This window comes from Kogia breviceps, chromosome 15, assembly GCF_026419965.1.
Source record: "Kogia breviceps isolate mKogBre1 chromosome 15, mKogBre1 haplotype 1, whole genome shotgun sequence".
Taxonomy (NCBI): Eukaryota; Metazoa; Chordata; class Mammalia; order Artiodactyla; family Physeteridae; genus Kogia; species Kogia breviceps.
Window position 1 is genome coordinate 15,757,617 of NC_081324.1, and position 15,873 is coordinate 15,773,489.

Below are 15,873 nucleotides of genomic sequence, written 5' to 3' on the forward strand. Positions count from 1 at the left end.
TGGGCAGCGAGGGGCCCTAAGCCACGCGGGAAAGGTTTTAATTCACACTGCAGGGCACAGGCTGGCCAGTGAAGAATGTGTGTCGAGCAGAAGAGTTACAGGTCCAGCTTTGCTCTTCAGAACCACTACATCCGGAGCATACGTGTGGGGGACGATTCCAAGGGGACTCCAGTTTCAGGCTGGAGGGGAGGGTGTGGCCAATGGTTAGAGCGGGGCGGAGATGGGGGGTGGGGAGGAGGAAGTGGCTTTTTCAGTTCGAGGACCTGTGGGTCTTTCAGGAGACACCCGAAGCAGGGGGAATCTAGACGCTAGAGGAAGGGTGTGGGCTGCAGGTAAGAGGCTGGCGGTGAGCAGCGCAGAGGTGGGCACTGAGGCCACCCAGCGAGCGAGGGCGGGACGGCAAAGAAGTGGGCGGGGGGGGGGGGGCACCGGGCGTCACGGGGCCAGCAGAAGCAGCAGGGCTTAGGGGAGGTGGAAGGAGAGCGGCGGGGCGGGGGGCGGAGAAGGGATGAAGGGGGTGACTTGCGGGGGCTTCAGGGGAGGGAACAGTGGAGGAAGGAAGCAGACAAGGGCCAGAACCCATTTACATTCAGTCCTGGGCAGGGGGCCACCGCTAACCTGGGCGGGGGACAGCTTTGGGGGTGGTGCAGAAGAGATCTCCCTCTCCCACCCCACGACAGGGCTCCCCCAAGGACAGCAGTGTCCATCGGTCTGTGAAGGTTTGGGGGCATGAAACACAGTATGGAGCGAGAAAGGATGGGGAGGGCAAAATGAGATTCTTAACGGACTTGTCGATCATTTCCATTAATCACAGGGTCTCTCGCGTCCCTGGTGCCTAAAATCCTATGAGCCTCAACTCAACCAACCAGGAAGGAAAGAAAACACAGACTCCCTGAGACCCACCCACTTCTGGGACTCACACGAGTGACGGTTTCCTGGCTTGAGCGGATGTAACAAGTAATTTTCGTATGTGTGATCACGTTCCTTCTCAACAGTTTTTACCCCAGGTGTCATTAATTTCTTTATATCCAGAGGCATCAGCTTCTTTTTTCTAAGACTGGGAACCCAAGAGGGCAGGGACCTGATTTCCTTACCTCACCTATAAAACCGAGCACGGCATCATGAAACGATAGTCAATGTAGCACACTGTTTGGACAGTGGAGTACACGTTCAATAATCTCCAAAGCAATAAAGAACAAATCAATGTCATGTTCCATTAGCAACCCTTAAAACGGGCTCCATGATCTCATGAATGCCAAGGCCATGTATACGTGGTCTGGTAGACGGGAACTCTCTCTGGGCTTTTGTGAAAGGACAGGTACCGGGGGTTGGATACTCCTGACAAGTCCTTCCCAAAAGCCTCGTTATCACCGGGAGACAAATGAACCAAAGGTTACAGGTTTAAGACAAACACATCCTACAGAACTTGAGGATGATGATGAGAATTCCACGAAGGCAACTTTATCTTTGAAATTGATCTTTATGGTTCATCCAGCCTTAATGACAGTATTGGTGCAAAGCAAGAAGGAATGTTAGAAAACTCTGAGCCTGCTGAGCCCCCAAAGTCAAACTTCACCATGACAAGGGAACCATTAAAGCAGAGGGAGGGCTTCCCTGGTGGCGCAGTGGTTGAGAGTCCGCCTGCCGATGCGGGGGCGCGGGTTCGTGCCCCGGTCCGGGAAGATCCCACATGCCGCGGAGCAACTAAGTCCGTGAGCCATGGCCGCTAGGCCTGCGCGTCCGGAGCCTGTGCTCCGCAAAGGGAGAGGCCACAACAGTGAGAGGCCCGCGTACCGCAAAAAAAAAAAAAAAAAAAAAAAAAAAAAGCAGAGGGAAAAAAACCAAGGCCCCCCCCAGGCATCACCTACTTCTACTCCTGTATTTATATCACTAAGTAAACATTTACGCTATTTTTCTGAAGTATCTAAATTTTAAAACCAAGGCACAGACATTCACATTCAGATCTGCTTCAGATGTGAGAAGTAAGTAGGTGCTACTTCACACACCAGAGGCCTTAGAATTTCTCTAACTTTGCAGGAAGAGAGGCAGTTGCAATTGGGACTTGGCTTCGTGGCATGATAATAGGATACTGATACAATCAGATGATAATTAAGAAGCAAAGACTCTTTGGAAGTCAAGGAGGAGCTCGTGGGGTTACCCACACATACCTGCCCGAAGTTTTCTTCATCAATGCAAAACATAAGGTCCAGTTCAGTCGGATCATTTTCTAAGATCCATTTCAAAGAGTTGTAGTATTCACTATCCTACAGAAATGACACAAAAATTAAAATTAAGCATTTTTTCCCCCCAATATACACTCATTTCTTTAAATAATTGTGTCCTTTCAGTGTAATTCCATCCAGAATCTCAAGAAATGCATTAGTCACTAATATGTTTCCAGCTCTACCCCAAACCTACTCTTCCACTAAAAGTTAAAAATACAAACTAAAAAACTGCTTTGGTAGTGACAGGGGTTTGTAGTTGGATCCTGTCCTCTGTGAAGAGGAAGCAGCCTGCTCTGGATGGCTGTCATAACATTACAGAACTGAACATGTAGAGATGAACATACTCTCCATCTTTTAAGAGTGAAAATATCAAGAGGAAAGCAGGAAGGATAGAGAATGTTCTAACTCAATACCAATGGTTTCAAGTTATGCCCCTTCCTGCGCTTCCAGCACTCCCTGCAAGTCTCTGTGAGCAAACAGGAAGAGGCTGCCCTGGTGTCCAAACCCAGAACACAGGCCCCGAGAGCCTGAGCTCCTCTGTCTCTTGGGCAGCCCCAGGGGCTCCACGAAGACCAAACAGAACGTGTGCACCAACTGTCAACGTGGAGAATAAAATTAATTTAGACCCGAGGAGAGATTTTTAGACTCCTGGCTTCCTCACCCTACAGCAACAAAAGCATAAAGCCTAAGCTAAAGGTGAAAGCCGAAGGGAAACTTGACACGGGTACCGTGGATACATAGAGCTGCCCGCCCGTGGAAAACCCAGCTGAGTGGACTTGTGTGCACTGCTGGCCTTCTACTCTCCTTCCACACCCAGAGGATGAGCTGTGAGGGAGGGGTACACGGCTCACATACCAGCTACACAACACGTACAGTCAACACGGCAGCGAGGCCGAGGGGAGGAAGATGCTTTCTGACTCAAGTGACAGAACGTGAAAGCGGAGCTGCAAACACCCCAAATGGACGAAGACGCTTCCCGACGGCCCCGCGTGCGGCTGGTGAATGGTGAGAGGTGAGAGGTGGGAGTACAGGGAAATTAAGAGAAAAACAGAAGCAAAAGTACACCAGGAAAAGCGCATCAACTTTTGTTTTTTATAGAAAAGCCTTTCAACTCTAAAATGGTCAGCCTAGATTAAATAAGTTAAATGCAACGTGAAAACCCAAATCAAAAGTGAGCAATTATTTTCTAACTTTTCATTCCTCTCCTACGCTGTAGGGGTCTCTTAACCTTCCTTCCATATCTGGGATGCGTACAAATAGTCCTCCCTTCATCGACTGTTTTGGTCTGGCTCCCTGCCATTTTTTGAGGTCGGAAAACAGAGGGATACAGCAGATGAACCTCTAAGGGTTCGGTATGAGCTGTGTTCCATGGAAAACAAGGGCAGCAATGAGGTCTCCAAATGACCCTTGGATTTAATTTGGTCAAACCAGTTCTGAGTAAGCAGAGGTAACTGAGATGTGGGTGTACCCACCCTAATTACCATGACTCTAGGAAATGTGAACAATGATTTGCCTATTAAAAAAGTTAGGGCGATCAATTAACCTCTTGAACAATCCCTGTTGTCCACACTGAATGACGACGCCCATAAAAACTGCTGTGACTGCGACACGGTCTCAACTACCTTTCCCTAAGGCACAGGCTGCTGGCGATGTCCATGCGAGTGACCTCTATTTACTCACCACAGATTCCATGTCATTCAGAGTTATCTGCTTTCCCAGCATCATTTTGTAAAACGGTCGAATGAAGAAACCTAAAACACGGTGAAAACTGAGTTAGTTTCCAATCTTTGATGATGCTCTGCATCAGGGCATGAAATAAAAGATGAACCTGCTTTCATCTGAATCTGAGACCAGGACAGAACAATCAAGGGTTTTCTACAGTAAGATGAGGGCCTGGTTTGGGGCAGGGTTGGGGGAAGGGGTTTAGGAAGGAGGGCAGTTATACTAACAGAGACGGTACAGCAGAGGGGTGAGGTCAGAAAGGCTGCTGGAGGTGACAAATGAGCTTCAGGCACAATCAGGAATCTGTAGCGCAAACAGGGCGCATGCGCGGGGCGGGGAAAGGGCGCTCCCAGCAGAGGGACAAGACCCGGGACTCGCCAGGACCGAAGCACCGGGCGTCCCGGGCAGACGGGCCAGAGAAGGGACTGGGCAGGGAGTGTACAGCTTACACGAGGTGCCGGAGAGTCTGGGCTGCTGCCCAGGGCCAAGGGGAGTCACTGAAACGCCAGGGGGCAATTCCACCTGCATTTCAGTGTCATCGCTTGGGCAGCAATGGGAAGAGCAACAGGAAGGGACAGACGGGAAGGAAACGAGGGAGGCCAGTTCAGAAGGCTGTGCAGTCTTCCCGGGCGGGGTGGTGACGGCCCGAGGGAGGCAAGGGCGGTGGCAACGCTGCCACGACCGCGCAGGTGCCCCGCAGGGACCCCGCTTCACCCCGTCCCAGGCAAGTCAGCGTCACACGCCTCCTGACACAGGTGCCCCCGGAACCTCAGTCCTCCCCCTTCACCCTCAACTCCCATCCTCAGCGTCCCCTCCAGCTCTAACCAGCCACCCTCGCAGCCCGTTCCCACTCCCACTGGCTTCAGTGTGGCCCCGCGGCTGAGGCTCAAAGCCCCTGCTGTCTGGGGGGTGAAGCCACAGAAGGGAGTAGGGGCTGATCTGATGGGCAGCGTGTCTGCTCTGCCTCCAGGGCCGTTCGTGGTTCCGGGAAACAAAGACACTGCTGGCTACACTGCTGGCTACACACCTGGGAGGCGTTCGGGCTCTTCTTCTTGCAGTTCCCGAGGACACGGTCACCTCCTATCTCCTTTTGCAGCAGGGACCTAGATGCCCCCATCACTACTCCAGGCAGCCTTGACTCTTGGCCAGTCCTCGCTCTTCCGAAACGGTCCCAGCTTCTAAGTGCGCCAACCCCACCGCAGTCTCCCAGCGAGGCTAATCCCGGTAAAGCGCTCCTCCCCAGAGAGCTCCCTGTGCTCCCTTCTGCTGGACCCCGGACCCAACATCGGTCCCCTCAGGTCAGGATCTCAGCTTAAACTTCTCTCTACTTCCCCTGTAGCAACTAAGAACGTCTTCTTGCTTGGCAGAAGGTAAATAACGGACGTTCTAATAATCTACGGCATGACTCCAGTGCTGCAAATTAAAATACATTCGCTGTATATACCTATACAGAGTGAGACCAGTTTCCTTCTAATCAGAAAAAAAACTGTTCACTCCTGCCACCAGCCCCAACCCCCGTAAAAAATAAAATGTTGAAATTAGAGGATCAAAATCAGCTAGCAACTACCAGTAAAAATTTATTAAAGGAGAAAGTACACAGGGTGCATCAATTATTTACTGGCATAGCTAAGGTTCCATAAATGCAATTCACATAATTCTCCTGGAAATCTCTCTCTACAGTAACTGCAGTGTCAATCTTAAACCTTGCTGTGTCTTCTACCCTCAACCATTTCACCCCTAAATGCTTCAAAAATATTTCTGATTCTCTTTCCTCACTGATGATTTCTGTAATGTTCTCTTAACGGCACTACTTTTTCAACGACCAAGTCCATAAGAAGTCTCTATTATAAGCCTATTGATACAGCCAGGGAGGGGGGTTTCACTCCCAACTTCCAAGGGACCTTGAAATTCTTGGTACTTTGCATGACTTACGTGCTTTAGATAATAATGAGATTATTCTGTGCCATCTGTTTCAGCAGTGATCCCAGGGGTCAAGGTCTTAGCTGAGTTATAACACTGCTTTGAAATTATTTACAGTCTCTTCACATTCAAAGAAAATGGTAATTTGGTGACAAACAGGACAATGGCAGGATATAGGCTGAATTAGACCGTTTTAATGAACTTTTCAATCAATACTTTCCATCTGTCATCAAATCTAGGTCCTGCTAAAGAAATGTTATTCTGGAAAACACAGGAAATGCACAGATACAGAATGTTCTGTGCTTCACACTTAAAGTTTTTCAGAAAAAACTTTTTCAGACTGTGTGTAGACACTATGTCTCCAGTGCTCAGATTAGGATGACACCAGGAAAAAAAGCACCTTCATCATGGACAAAACATTAAAGAAACTACTGATTTACAGAGGGAGAACCAGTGAAGCACTTCTGCTTAAAACCTATGATGTGAAAGATAAGACACCTGAGAAGAGACCACAGACAGCACTGTCCAATTTTTATTACTTCAACGCTTTTTAATAACTCACCATCTAAAAGTTTCCCATGAAATACTGCCAGACCAGCAACTCTTCCAATAAAAGTGAAATAGGACAAATGATCTTCATTACAGAGGCCTGAATTGGGATTGATCTGAAGTGTGTAGTTGTCTCTTTTTAGGGAGGGAGAGAGAGAAAAAGAAAGGTGGTAAATAAATGCAATAAATAAGAAATGCAAGAATTTCCATTGCTGCCTGTCATTAAGCTTTTACAGTGTGCCTGCAAACATCCTGTACCTGACAGGTGAGGCGTAAAAGCTAGACAACGGGGCTTATTTAGTGAGCCCTTTTCCGTGACCAGGGACAGAGGTCTACTAGAGCTGGTGGATATACCCTGTTATGTTAAACCATGAGAAACTGGGTATCTGACTACTGTTGATCGACAAAAATCTCAATTTCATACGGTTCAGCCAAGTATTTTTGGAAGCTGAGACACCCCACATACCAAAGGGGCTGGACATGGATTCCCAGCTATGTGTGAGTGCAACAGGTTGTCTCTGTGAGAAAGGGGGTTAACTCCCTTGAGAAGCTTTTGGTTTGGGGATTAAAATGTTTCCCAGGGGTCCAACCCCCGATCCATCTGACCAGCATTCTGCCCTGAAAGGCCTGGAGGCCGCTGGTAGCAAAATACGGCTGTCCCAACAGTGCAAACCTCAAAATGTTGACGTGCACCCTAATCGTCCTTCTTTGGTCTAACAATTAGGAGGACCAGTGGTTTGCAAAACGGGCTCCATGGCCGGATTCTTCTGGGGGCAGCTTTGGGAATGTGGGTTCCTCCCCTCCACTTCAATGGCTTTTATCAATTTTACAAAATGGGAAATTCTTGGCCGGAGCAGCGGAGAAGAACACTGAGGCTGCCTTCCAAAAGAGCCCCCCAGGAGACCGGCACCAGGGGGAAGACACGGGAGAACCCTTGTCCCTGTAGAGCACAGGCTGCTTTTCAAGGTCACCTGTTTTACTGGGGGCTCAGGTCCTTTGGATCCTAAAGGACGGGTCCTCAGTTTGCCTTTAAGTAATTTGACTTCAGAAACGATTCTTGTTCATAAGACAACAACCTTCTGAATTCTGACAGTGACAAATTCTCCTGAATTAACATAACGTTATGAATGAAAATTGCTTTGTTCCTTACCGTAAGCACCCAACACATTTTCAATCTCAATTACATGAACCCAACAGACAAGAGAAGAATTATTTTTAGGTGTTCACAGAGTACGTTAGTTCACCATGTGGAGTCAGACCTGTTCTAGACTTATAAGGGCTGGCGAGGAGGGGCTGAAATCAGCAGTGTTAATTCACCTCTGAGTGAGCTGCTTATTCTTTCATTAAGTTTAAATTCACGAAGAATAAAACTGCCTCAGTGCGGACACCTTCTGAATGCACTCCAGACACTTACGTTGCAGAGTACTCGAACAGACCGTAATAGGGGTTGAACATCTCTTTGGACAGTAAGAAGAACCATTCTCTGGCCACGCCCCCGTAGTCCAGACCTTTTTCTGACTCAAATTCAATCCACAGCCTCGCTTTCAGGACATCTGGTCTTTTCACAGACATGATTCTCCGATAGGACTCTTCAAATATGTTATTTCTGTGAAGTTTCATTTCAAACCTATTTGGAATATCAGCCTAAAAACAAGAGAAAAAACCCCCCCACACACCATCAGACAGTAAATATACACCTTACTTCCTAACAGAAAAAAAAAAAAAAAGAACAAAGAGCAGAAATGATAGCAGCCTTCAAATAAACAAGCAATGATGAACGGTTCCAACCGAAACTCTCTCCTTTCTAGACTGTTCTTCACACAGACAGAAAGCCTATGTCAGGAGGAGACACACAGCATCTACCAGCAGGTGTCAGACTGAGCCAGCAACACACGCTGCAGAAGAAACTACGCCAAGTGAAGACAATCATCCTCTCTCCCTTTTATAAGCAATTGTGGGGCACTTACCTGCCCACTGGCAACTGAAATATGGTCAACTCTGTACACTGTTTTAGTCAAAGAAAGGGACTGTAGTCCAGGGGATTAAAACGCATAGACAATCCCCACCTGGCCAGGCTGGGAGGACCCTCAGCCCTGGTAGGGACTCCAGCTGGTAGCTGTGACCATGGTGCCTACAAGCTAGTTCTGTTGCCATGGGGACTGGGACCCTGATTATCATGGCCAAGCTGTGGGGAAGCATCCCAAAGGCAACAGTTAATAAACGTGAAAATAAAAAAGCACTTGATTGAAGTTGTGAATAACTGCTTCCTGGAAAAACGGGTCCAGGGTCAGCTTTGCCAGGATGATGGATCTACAGAGTCAGTTGCCAGGCAGAAGGTACCACGGTGCAAGTGCCACAAAGTGAGACAGCATGATATCTACAGTCATCACATCACTGGAGGAAATGCAGGCGACTCACAAAGAAAACTGGAATCCCACAGGTTCAAATCTGCGTCATTTCAAAAGGAGTTACCCAGGAGCTCCTTGAGTCAGGAAGTTAGAAGAGAGAACCGAACCCCTAAGAGGGAGTTCCATGAGGCAGAGGCTGTGTTTCAAGAGTCTCCGCATCCCCAGTGCCTCCTCCATAGCAGAGGCCGGGAAAATGAGGCATCAGCTGAGGGAGTCGAGTGGGGTGGGGGAGATGGGGAAGGAGCACAGGCAAATGGGGGTGATCTGAGCTGCAGCTTTCCCCAATGAGGAAGCCAAGAAACGGTGACGGGAACAAAAACACCCCCAAAATAGTGAAGGCACAAACTTAGGAGAAAACTGGTAAAATTTACACCAGAGAGGTGAAATCAGAAAGTAAAACAGAAGACATAGTATTAAAGTATTTGGGGAGATATGTCAGGAGAAAATATAATATTGTGTTTTAAAACACTGCCTGTAAAAAGCCTTACAGGGTTTCTCAGTTTTGTCAGAATCTTAACGGGTTTCCGAGTAAGAATTTTAATCCAAAAATTACACTTGGTCTTAATATGTCAAATATTATAAATTATATTTTTGTTGTACATATCATCATTAAAACTGTATTTCTGAATTTAAAGGGACTTGAACATTTTTTGAATTAGGATCTAGGTTTTATTAAATAGGATAGCCATAATTGATTGCATAGGCTTCTCCACATTTTTTCACTAGTTCCTGAATTATTTTATACCTCATAAAAATCATTTCTATTTTTTAATGTATTACATAAGAAATTACCTTCAGGTGATTTGATATGTAATACTAAGTTAATCTTCACTTACCATGTCTGTTAAAAAGAAAATTCAGGTTGAAGATCCAGGTGGATCAAAGTGCAGTGAGAAAAGGAAGGTCATCTTTTTAGTATACACATAACAGTAAAAAATGAGTTGTTCTCAGTGAAGTAATTTGGGTAACTTACAAATGACTAAAACAGCATTTTTGGAAGATATGTACTCACAGGTTTCTTTAATTTCTTCCTAAAGTAGTCATATTTCTGCTTAAATTCTCTGGAGTAAGGAACAGCCTGGAAGACAAATGTATAAGTATAGATAATATGAACAACATGCTTGAAATTTTATGTATACTAAGCCAACATTCAGAAAATTTCATGAATCCTGAACCTTAAAATCGCCACTCTCCATATAACCACTGAAATTTACATAATGTCTACATAGCACATGCAAGTGTTCTAGAAATGATTAAGGTTAATCAGCACTGAATAGGACTTTTACCCCTGAAAACAACAATATGGATATTCAAGAAATCATTTAGAGGTATTATACATAAACTGAATAGACGTTCCATGTGACTTCTGTCTGAATATGCATCAGGATGCATTGTAATCTTTTTATAGGTTGTAGTTTAGGTAAGTTATTGGCTATCATACTTTAACACACAACTCCAAATGACCTACACTGTCATTCAGAAGAGACTAATTGTGCTTTAAAAATCTTTGGGAGACGAATAGCCAAAGCAATCTTGAGAAAGAGAAACGGAGCTGGAGGTATCAGGCTCCTACACTTCAGACTATACTACAAAGCTACAGTAAGTAATCAAGACAGTATGGTACTGGCACAAAAACAGAAATATAAATCAATGGAAGCCCAGAGATAAACCCACGCACACATGGTCACCTTATTTTTGATAAAAGAGGCAAGAATATACAATGGAGAAAAGACAGCCTCTTCAATAAGTGGTGCTGGGAAAACTGGACAGCTACATGTAAAAGTATGAAATTAGAACACTCCCTAACACCATACACAAAAATAAACTCAAAATAGATTAAAGACCTAAATGTAGGGCCAGACACTATAAAACTCTTAGAGGAAAACATAGGCAGAACACTGTATGACAGAAATCACAGCAAGATCCTTTTTGACCCACCTCCTAGAGAAATGGAAATAAAAACAAAAATAAACAAATGGGACCTAATGAAACTTAAAAGCTTTTGCACAGCAAAGGAAACCATAAACAAGACAAAAAGATAACCCTCAGAATGCGAGAAAATACTTGCAAATGAAGCAACTGACAAAGGATTAATCTCCAAAAATTTACAAGCAGCTCATGCAACTCAATATCAAAAAAACAACCCAATCCAAAAATGGGCAGAAGACATAACTAGACATTTCTCCACAGAAGATATACAAATTGCCAACAAACACATGAAAGGATGCTCAACATCACTAATCACTAGAGAAATGCAAATCAAAACGACAATGAGGTATCAGCTCACACCAGTCAGAATGGCCATCATCAAAAAAATCTACAAACAATAAATGCTGAAGAGGGTGTGGAGAAAAGGGAACCCTCTTGCACTGTTGGTGGGAATGTAAATTGATACAGCCACTATGGAGAACAGTATGGAGGTTCCTTAAAAAACTACAAATAGAACTACCATACGACCCAGCAATCCCACTACTGGGCATATACCCTGAGAAAACTGTAATTCAAAAAGACACCTGCACCCCAATGTTCATTGCAGTACTATTTACAATAGCCAGGACACGGAAGCAACCTAAGTGTCCATCGACAGATGAATGGATAAAGAAGATGTGGCACATATATACAGTGGAATATTACTCAGCCATAAAAAGAAATGAAACTGAGTTATTTGTAGTGAGGTGGATGGTCCTAGAGTCTGTCATACAGAGTGAAGTAAGTCAGAAAAAGAAAAAATACCGTATGCTAACACATATATATGGAATCTAAAAAAAAAATTAAAAACTTGGTTCTGATGAATCTAGAGGCAGGACAGGAATAAGGACGCAGAAGTAGAGAATGGACTTGAGGACACGGGGAGGGGGAAGGGGAAGCTGGGACGAAGTGAGAGAGTGGCATGGACATATATACGCTACCACATGTAAAATAGATAGCTAGTGGGAAGCAGCCGCATAGCACAGGGAGATCAGCTCAGCTCGGTGCTTTGTGACCACCTAGAGGGGTGGGATAGGGAGGGTGGGAGGGAGGCGCAAGAGGGAGGGGATATGGGGATATATGTATATGTATAGCTGATTCACTGTGTTATACAGCAGAAACTAACACAACATTGTAAAGCAATTATACTCCAATAAATATGTTAAAAAAATCTTTGGGAGAAAAGTAACAAGCAGAAAGGCAAGCGAACTGATACACTTGTCAAGGAAAAAAACTGAGTAAACAGCATGCTGGAAAAGTCCTCATTTTAGGAGTTGACTATTTAGAGGTCGTGGGAAAGGATTTCTTTAAATCTGGAACGCTCTATCTATGGAGCAGAGTGATGATATCACAGGAGTGAGCTCAGTAACTAAGCTAGCATTATTCATAAGTTCTGGAATCTCTTCAGGCAAAGTAATTACATTTTTATATAGTCATTTAGATATTCGGTACTTGCTATGATGTCAAGTAGCTTACAGTATCCGAGAGTCAGAGCTGTGACTTCAGGCGATGGAAAAGGCTTACAGTTTTTTTTATGAAGCAGAAAGGATTGCTTTTGCACACACGTGGATGTAACTGTGACAGCCTCACACTCAGAACAACTCATTGCTTTTTAGCGCATAGTGTGAATCTGGGCAAGAATACTTCTGCTGATATCATTTTGTGCTACATTAATAAAATATACTGATCCTTTGCAAAGTGTCTCCAGACTCTAAACCTTACACCTTCACCATGCTTATTCCTGACCGTAAAGAGGAGAAATGAAGAACAAAAGCTTCATACTGTTTTAAGACATGGTCATACAAATAATAACTAAGCCAAAACAAAAACGTTACTACTCTCACAGAAAACAATGATCATGTCAGTATTTTGCTTTGTAATTCAAGAGCGAAAGACAACATATTTAAGTATCTTAAGAACATTCTAAAGGCAATTTATACTACCTATGGTCTGTTCTTAGTTTTTAATTTTTAAGCCAGTCTTCATTTGCCTCTTCACTGAACATTAGATTTGACTACATATCGTATTTATTTTGGGCAGTGTTTATTTGGTCTGATGAAATACTGTAGGAATCCTGATTCCAGAAAAGGTAGACATTTTATCACTATCTGGACAACCACCCACCTAAGGAAAAGGATACAATGGTCTGACATAAGCCAATAAAGGCATTATCATGCTTTTTGCTCTGTAGCTTTTTAAGAAGCTATTGTGAGCAATGGGCAATAAGAAATAAATGAATACATAGTGGTAAATGCTAGGTGGGAAAATGATAGAGTTCCTCAGTGGTTGTTTTACATGCGACGGTTGGGGAAGGCAGCTCTGAGAAAGGGAAATCTGAGCAGAAACCAGAATGACAGGAGTGAACAAACCACGACAGGAACAGTGAGTTCTCAAAAAAGGAAAAGTATTTGATGCTCTTAGCTATGATTAACTGTAATAGAAGAAAATTAAGCTGAAAAAAAACCCCCAAGATTTCCTTTTATTATCTCATGCCAGCTTCAGAAGACCTGACTTCCAGGGCAGACTCTACTGCCAGCTAGCTCTGTGATATATATAACCTCTCCACTCTGGAATTCTTTCACGGTTAAGCAGGAAGACTTGACTAGTCAAATTTTAAGGCTCTTCCCTTTCCAAAAATCTGTGATTCCCAGCAATTACTTTTTGTTTTTGTTTCCCTGCCTGAAAACGTTGAAAAAAGGGTTAAACATTCATCACTGTGAATGCAAGCTCAACTGTCCTAAATGACAAGTTTCTTCAAGGAATATATTTCAAAGTGTTGCCCCCCACCCATGGTATCTCTGCCCTTGTCTGGCTTGTAACCTGGTAGGTGCTGACTAGATGTCGGTGGAAATCAGTGCTGAGATATTTCTGGTCTTTCTTCTTCTGGGGAATGATGCATGAAAGTTGAGAAATACCCCCTCTCCTCCAATACTCATCTTTTCTCTCTAGGTGTCGTTCTTATGATGGCCTAAGAAAAGTAGGTTTTTATATTCTTCTCCTGAAATGATTCCAACAACATACCAGGATAAAGACATCCACATGTAGCAGCCTCTGAAGAGAATTACATTTCTGCATTGGAAAGGCCAAATTATTTACTCTCTCTAGAAGATCTGGCATCTTCTTTTCTTACATGCAACATAAAGTGTAAAATAAGCCTATTTAAAGAATTAACATATCTGTTGATTAAAGTTACTCTCTATTAAATATACTTTCTTTTTTGGAACAAAGTGAAAACCTGACATTGTGGTAAGTGGAGTCTAAAGGTTTTCATGCCATTATTGTCCTACGGACACTGGAGCTCCTTGAAGAGAAGGGCTCGGGCCTGACACAGAGATGTTGGTAAAGCCAGCACATCTGGGGCTCTGGCCTGGATTCTGACATGTGCTCAAACTTTTGGCAATTAGATTTCTGAGCTGCTCACAAATTGGGAATCCCAACTTCTTCCCTACCATACTGAGAGGATTGCTGTGAGTTTCAAAGCAGTTGATTATAAAGTTCTTGAGTAAGTACAAAGCGTTACACAGCATGAGATAGTGTTCTTAAGAGTAGCAACTACAAATAGCACTTCATGTTTCTAATGCTTTTAATGGTGATGCTTGTCATACAGAGAGCATACTGACTCACAGTAATGCCACAGAAGGGTCCCCTTCTCCCCTAATATGTAGGTATTTTTAGAACTTGGGAAATGAGAGAGAAACTCTAGGTACCAGATACGCAGAAAGACAAAATTAAAGAAGTGGGCTTTGGACCTAGACTGGGGCTTGGGCTTGGGTTTTTAATCCTCACATGGGGACACAGAGCATGGCCTACAGTCTGTATGACCAGGGGAGTCAGACAGAGTTCCCTGCTTAAGACCCACATCTGAACAGGGCTCAAGAAAATTCTACCCACAGGCCTGGGAGAGTTGCAAGGAAGCTTCCCTTCTATCTAGGACCATAACCGGGAGAAAAACAAACAAAAAAACCCAGACCTCTAATAAATTCAGACTCCCAAGCATACACCAAAGTGGGTAGGAGGTCCATAGTTATAGTAACTAAGGGAGCATAAACCCAAGCTAAGAAGTTAACAGTAAAAACAAGTCAGGAGGTATAAAAGCCCCATAAAGAAAAAAAATGAAGATGAGCACACACACACTTAAAAACACAAAATTATAAACTGAACTAGGCAATCAACTACCACTGAGGAGAGCCTACAGACATAACAAGTGGGAGATTTAATGCCCCTAGAACCAGAGATAATAAAATAATCTAGAAGAGGCGCTGGAACAAATACTTTAAGACTGATTAAAAAGCTGTAAGTATGGGGCTTCCCTGGTGGCGCAGTGGTTGAGAGTCTGCCTGCCGATGCGGGGGACGCGGGTTCGTGCCCCGGTCCGGGAGGATCCCACATGCCGCGGAGCGACTGGGCCCGTGAGCCACGGCCACTGAGCCTGCACGTCTGGAGCCTGTGCTCTGCAACGGGAGGGGCCACAACAGTGAGAGGCTCGCGTACCGCAAAAAAAAAAAAAAAAAAAAAAAGCTGTAAGTATGAATAGAAAAATAAATAAAAGGGAAGAACAGGACCAAATAACAATAACTAAAAAGACCAAGTAAACTGAAAAAGACCGAATAGAACTTTGAGCAATTAAATCTAGTCACTGAAATAATAGACACAATGAACTGATAGAGTAGATTATAAAAAGCTTAAAAGATAATTAACTGGATGTGCTGAGCCCACAATACAGCAATGAGAAAGAAGATCGGAAAGCTAAAAGATAAGGGAGACAGAATGTAAAACTGAATCAAATACCCAATAGGAATTACTGATGCAGATAATAAAAATGGGAAAGGTACTATATGTGAAGAAATAACTGCAGGGAATTTTCCTGAATAAAGGAGAGACACCATCCCCATATGGAAGAGTCACAATGAATCCTGAGCGGAATAAATAAAAAGAAATCCACACTTAGATTTGTGATAGTAAAACTGTAGAAAATCAAAGACATGGAGAAAAATTCAAAATCACCGGAGAAGAGAGATTTACTCACCAAAAAAAATGACAATTAGAGTGACAATGAACTTCTCATCATCAGTTATGGAGGC

At 44.1% G+C, this 15,873-nt stretch overlaps 1 protein-coding gene across 22 annotated transcripts in view; it reads right to left on the minus strand.

Annotated features, from left to right (window-relative positions):
- The window catches only part of NEDD4L (NEDD4 like E3 ubiquitin protein ligase), a 345,052-nt gene that overhangs the window by 24,930 nt on the left and 304,249 nt on the right, over positions 1 to 15,873 (minus strand). For all 22 annotated transcript variants that reach the window (XM_059040433.2, XM_059040434.2, XM_067015214.1 and 19 more), the window contains 5 exons: positions 9,837 to 9,902; positions 7,831 to 8,060; positions 6,430 to 6,551; positions 3,906 to 3,976; positions 2,169 to 2,264 (listed from right to left, as the gene is read on the minus strand). In XM_059040433.2, coding sequence (XP_058896416.1) covers positions 2,169 to 2,264; positions 3,906 to 3,976; positions 6,430 to 6,551; positions 7,831 to 8,060; positions 9,837 to 9,902 — 585 coding nt within the window. The remainder of the gene's footprint in view (positions 1 to 2,168; positions 2,265 to 3,905; positions 3,977 to 6,429; positions 6,552 to 7,830; positions 8,061 to 9,836; positions 9,903 to 15,873) is intronic.